This window comes from Jaculus jaculus, chromosome 1 (genome assembly GCF_020740685.1).
Source record: "Jaculus jaculus isolate mJacJac1 chromosome 1, mJacJac1.mat.Y.cur, whole genome shotgun sequence".
NCBI lineage: Eukaryota > Metazoa > Chordata > Mammalia > Rodentia > Dipodidae > Jaculus > Jaculus jaculus.
The window spans coordinates 42,916,761-42,922,760 of NC_059102.1; the positions used below are offsets into that span (position 1 = coordinate 42,916,761).

The window sequence follows — 6,000 nt, forward strand, 5'->3', positions numbered from 1 at the left end:
CAGGCTGGCCTCAAATTCACTAAGTAGCCAAATATGAATCTGTAATCTTCTTGCCTCTACTTCCCAAGTTCTGGGATTAAAGCATGTGCCACCAGTTTAAAAAAAAAAATTAGGGAGGGGGCTCTTTTCAAGGTAGAGCCTCATTCTTCTTCAAGCTGACCTGTTATTCACTATGTAGTCTCAGGGTGGCCTTGAACTTTTTGTGATCCTCCTACCTCTGCCTTTCAAGTGCTGGGATTCAAGGCAGGTATGTACCACCACACCCAGCATAAAAATTATTTTTAAAGATACCATTTAGGGCTGGAGAGATGGCTTAGCTGTTAAGGGGCTTGCCTGCAAAGCCAAAGGACCTCAGTTTGATTCCCCAGTACCCATGTAAGCCAGATGCACAAGGTGGCACACTCGTCTGGAGTTTGTTTGCAGTGGCTGGAAGCACACACATCATATTCATTCTCTCTCTCTCCTTCTCCCTCTTTCCCTCTCTCAAATAAATAAATAAAAATAAAGGATACCATTTAAAGTCTCTGGGATTGTTCTAAAAGCATACAGCAAAAGAAGAACCATTTACTCAAGAAAATCTACAAAACAATTGACAATTAACACTAAGAATGTGCAGCCTGTGCTACACCACAGCCTCCTCTTCCCATCCATGCACCAGCAGTTCAACATACTGGAATCTCCATCCTGAGTAGGTGGGGCTAAGAGCCTCTCTCTTCCCTACAAGTTTCTGGCAAGGACCACAGAAAGGACAGGCATTCGTTACTTCTTATGCCGCTGACCTCAACTTTGTGTGGCGGAGGCTAACACTGAGGTGAGCATGGCTCACATCCAGTCTTCCTTGGTATACCCAAACCCAAAAGGATGTCACAGAACAGAGCTGCCACCATAGGTACAAAAGCCATGGATACTGGGATTCTTACTAGCTTCCTTTCAGCTTACTTACAGGACAGACTCCATATGGTGAGAGACAGGCTAAGACCAGAATTTACTACCAATCCACCTACCACCATGCTGATAAAGGGTGTCACTCTGAGAAGAGGCCACTGTCTATGTCCTCATCTCCAGAGAAATGACTCAGAGATTGCACCCTGAGGGAAAAGAATCAGGAAAAAAAAAAAAAGTATGGGAAAGTTCCAAGCATAAGAACATTCTCAAAAACAATGAAGATTTTTGGTGGTAAGCAACTGAGATGAGGCTGGTAACTCAATAAAGACAAGAGTCAACTACACACCAAACAGTTTATAAAGGATGACCTGGGAAAGAAAGTGTGAAAATGCTAAAAAATAAACTAAGAAACTGGCCAAAAAAATTACCATTGTGGGATCCAGATTTTAAGTATGTGTGTGCGTGGATCCTGAAAGTAAAAAGGGGACCATAAAAGAAGGGATGGGAATACAAAAGGGTAATAGGATTATATGGCCCATGAGAGCAGAAGGGAAATGACTGGGGGTGGGGGGAGGAACAAAGGAGCTAGAGGATGGGAAAGGGCAGTAGAAGACAGGAATGCGTAAGAACAAAGGATGATGATCATATATCTATGAAAATGCCATAATGAAACTTGGGCTGGACAGATGGCTTAGTGGCTAAGGTGATTTTCCTGAGAAGCCTAAGGACCCAGGTGTGATTCCCTAGTACCCACATAAGCCAGATGCACAAGGTGGCACATGTCTGGAGTTCATTTGCAATGGCTTGAGACCCTAGCATGCCCATTATCTTCCCCCCACCATCTCTCTCTAATAAATAAATTAAAATATATTTTAAAAAATTACTAAACTCAAGCATTACCTTGACATCAAAGACTACATTACACACAAAAGAAATTACAGACTGGCCCTTGTAAATACCCCTAAAAATCCTCAACAAAATACTAGCATATCAATACAGCAAAAGCGTTATACACTATCAACAGGATTTATTCTAGGAATTAAAGGCTGATGACATAATATACCATCATAAACCATGAAAGAACATCAATTTGTTCTATGAGATATTATTCTCATGCAGAAAAATATCAGAAGAAATACTGCAATACATGTTGCAAGAAGAAATGTTGCAAAGCTTCATAGCCACTAGGGGTGCCATTCGGGATTATAGCCCCGCCCCACCCCATCAGGCCCAAACTCTGCTTCCTTGTCAGTGGCATTTCAGAAGCCACTGCTAGAGGTTCCACCACCGCAGACCAAGCCCCTTCAGCTGCCATGCCTTCCCTACAATGATAGACTGCTTCCTGAATGAGGGTAAACCAAAATAAACTTCTCTTTCCTTAAGATGCTTCTGTAAGGTATTTGGTTACAATAACAAGAAAATAAATGAATATCATACAGTAAGATTTCTATATCTCACTAGAATTTAGTTAGGATAAATCTGAAGTTGATTATGAAAAAAGAAACAATAACTTTCTTTAAAATGCTGAAAAAGATTATTAAAGCAATTAAACGTCATACTAGAAAATATCCACTCAATGCAATAGTAGTGGTTAAGGGCTGGAGGCATGGCTTAGCAGTTAAGGTGTTTGCCTGCAAAGCCAAAGGACCCAGGTTCAATTCCCCAAGGCCCAACGTTAGCCAGATGCACAAGGTAGCACATGTGTATGGAGTTCGTTTGCAGTGGCTGGAGGCCCTGGCATGGCCATTCTCTCTGTCTGTCTCTCTCTCTGACTCTCTCAAATAAATAAATAAACTTTTTAAAAAAAGTAGTAGTTAAACAGAAAAAAAAAGCAAAGAAATGAGATAAAACAAAAGCAGCAAATTCAACTCCATGTATGTAAATACTAAATATGAATAGATTAAGCAATCCAAACAAAATGCATAGGTTGTCAAATAGAATGACAATCTAACGAAGCGCTACCTAAAGACGGTGCACTATATAATCAGACACTTCAGAAGCAGCTGAAAGTAAAGCAGGCTTAAACTGGAATGACTACACCAATGTCAGACAAAACAGAATTTAAAACACAGCTAGAGAGACTTCATAATGACAAAAAATGTCAACTGATCAGGATTATATAAAAAGTATAAATAAAACACACACCTAATAAGCCCAAAAAGACAATGATATATGTATGTATGCATGTATATGTATATATATATGTCTATATACATATATATGAATCTATATGCACACATACACACACATGATAATCATGAGCCACTGGGATTTACTACCAAAATTAGTAAGTGAGTAGGTTCCAACAAAAAAAGGCATATGGCCGAGCGTGGTAGCACATATCTTCAATTCTAGCACTCAGGAGACAGAGGCAGGAGGATTGCTGTGAATGTGAGGCCAGCTTGGGACTACATAGTGAGTTCCAGGTCATCCTAGGCTAAAGTGAGACCCTACCTTGAAAAACCTAAAAATAAAAAAGAATCTCCTTCATAATCAATGCCACTTTTAAAAAGAGATGACTCTGGTTAACTATATCCAAACTGTACTGTCGGTTTCAAGACACAGTGAGGAAAGCAAAGCTTCTTTTAAATTTTATTTGTTTTTATTACTAAATGTACAGTTTGATTACCAAAAGAAAAAAAAATCATGCTGGAAAACTATGAAAAAGCACTGCTGAGGCAATACCATATTAACAGCAGGAACTTTAACAAAAATGTATAAACTTGCCACCTGCTTGGCAGTTCTGAGCTTTCTGAGCATCTAAACACACTTGTCTCCATTCTACAAATAAACAGAGCAACAGGGGATAAGTGATTCTTGCTCTTTACTAGACACTTCATCAGCGGCAGTCGGTGGCTAAATGAATAAATGAATACACAAACTCACCCCAGATAAACTGATTATCAAGGCAAAGCAAATTTGCATAACTTGAACTGACTTTAGACTTCACTTTCAGTGTACCTCTCTCTACAGGTCTTCATTTCCAAGAAATGTGTCCTGAAGAAATATTATTGATAAAGCACATTGAGTCTTGAGTTCCTTAAATGAATCACAACATTTAGCCTAACTCAGACAGATGAAACCTTACATTTTAGAGAGGAACCTAGTCTTGAAGATTGCCTATCCTTATCTAATGGCTCATGACAGCATACTACCCACTTAATCTACTGGGGCATCAGGTATTCAGTCTGGCATAGAATATTAATTATCTAGTACAAAGTTACAAGGCTAACAGTTAATTTCAAACATACTTTGTTTTGATAGATTCTCTTTCCACACCCCTCATCTCCCAGCCCCCCCCCTTTTCCCATGCACCCTCCTATGGCCCCTTCCACTCAGGGTTCTACTGTCTTCCCCACCCCTTCCCTATGAACCTCCTTTATCCCAGCCTCATTGGCCCCTTTCTAGTCTCTAGCCTTTACCCACATTTGCTCCCACCTAGATACACATATTTAAAATTCAGAAGCTAGGAGTTGGGAGACAACACAAGGTCTGTGTCTTCCTGGGCCTGGGTTACAACTCGCTGAATATAATGTTTGCTAGTTCCATGTATTTTTCTGAAATTTTCATAACTTCATTTCTCTTCATTGCTAAATAAAATTCTATTGTGTGTACATATCACATCTTCATTATCCTTTCATTTGATGGTGGACATCTAGACTGGTTCCATTTCCTTGCTATTATGAAAAGAGCACAGACACGCATGCATATGCAAGTATCCCTCTGGCAAGCTGTAGAGCCCCCTGGGCACATGCCTAGGAGTGGTATAGCTGGGCCAGATGGTATTTCCATTTCTACATTTGAAAAGCCTCCACACTGTTTTCTTTAGTGGCAGAACTAGTTTACACTCCAAGCAACAGTAAATAAAGATTTCTCTTTCCCCACATCCTCACCAGTATGTCATTTTTGTCTCTAACCATCATAGAAATGCAAATTAAAACTTTGAAAGCCCATTTCATCCCCAATTTACCATCAAGAAAACCAATGACTACTCTTAAAGAAAGTGAGGATCTACTTAAAACAGAAAAACTAATGTTAAAATTAATGAAATGTTCGTCCATAAGTAAAAGCTTCTGTCTTCAGGGAAGCTTGCTAGTGAGTGCAGGTCACACCAACGGGTCCTCCGTCGGCAAAGCTTCCCTTCTCGCCCACTCTGCCTCCGCAGGGAGAAGGGTGCTGGCGCCTCCTCGATTTCAATTCTCCCACACCGAGGCACACCGATGCGCCCGGGCTTCCACCTGCGGGCAACCTGGCCCCTGGGTCACCCGGGCCGGCAGTTAACCTCGGTCCCCAGCCCGGCCGGAGCCAAACCCGGGCACGACCGAGGCAGGCCTACGCGTGTCTGGGTCCCGGGCTGGAGCGCCCCGGTAACCACATCCACAGCCTGCGGCCGGCCGGGTGACAGCTCCCGAGGCTGACAGGTGCAGCAGCCGCAGCCCGGGCCCCACCGCCCACGGGCGTCCCCGCCCGCCCGCCTCCGCGCGCGCCCCCTGTCCCGCCGGCGCGCGCGCGCCCAGCCACCGACGCCCCGCTGGACTCCTGAGGTGACACTGGTCGGGGCAGTCCCGAGTCCCGGGAAGACGAGAGTTTTACCGGAGAGTGGGCCCGACGCAGGCGGTGTCGGTGCTCTGGATCTCCTGCAAGATCCGCTCGTGCTCCGGGACTGTGCCCAGACCTTCGCCGCTCTCCGCCATCTTGGCTGGAAGCTGAGGAGCCGGCAAGGCGCGGCACCGCGAGAGCCGCAGGGGCGAGCGGCAGGTGGCGCGGGGGCGAGCGCGGCGGGGCGGGGCACAGCGGGGAGGGGCGTGGCACGGCTGGCCCGGGAGGTGGGCGTGGCTAGTGCTGGTGGGGCGTGGCCAGCGGGGGAGGGGCGTGGCACGGCTGGCCCGGGAGGTGGGCGTGTCCAGAGGAGTGGGGCGGGGCATGACGGGGCAGAGCGCGGCAGGGCGGGGCCGAGCACGGCGGGGCTGAACGAGGCTTGACTGGGCGGGGAGGCGGGGGCGGGGCATAGCAGGGTGGAGCCTGACTGGGCGGGGGCGCAGGGGGCGGGACATGGCTGGGCGGGGGCGGAGGGGCGGGGCGTGTCCTCCTGGTGGTGGTGCCCGCGCTCTCCCG

The 6,000-nt window shown here is 45.6% G+C and overlaps 1 protein-coding gene across 2 annotated transcripts in view; it reads right to left on the reverse strand.

Annotated features, from left to right (window-relative positions):
* Positions 1-5,606, reverse strand: part of Exoc6 (exocyst complex component 6) — a 192,708-nt gene extending 187,102 nt beyond the window's left edge. Inside the window, exons 1-2 of one of the 2 annotated variants that reach the window (XM_045141870.1) lie at positions 4,856-4,966; positions 3,772-3,882 (exon numbers count right to left, since the gene is read on the reverse strand). Coding sequence is in view for 1 of the 2 variants with exons in the window: in XM_045141871.1 (XP_044997806.1) it covers positions 5,479-5,579 (101 nt within the window). In the remaining variant the exon portion in view is untranslated. Of the gene's footprint in view, positions 1-3,771; positions 3,883-4,855; positions 4,967-5,478 lie in introns of those variants that run through there. The other variant, XM_045141871.1, reaches the window with a different exon arrangement.
* Positions 5,607-6,000: the final 394 nt, after the last annotated feature.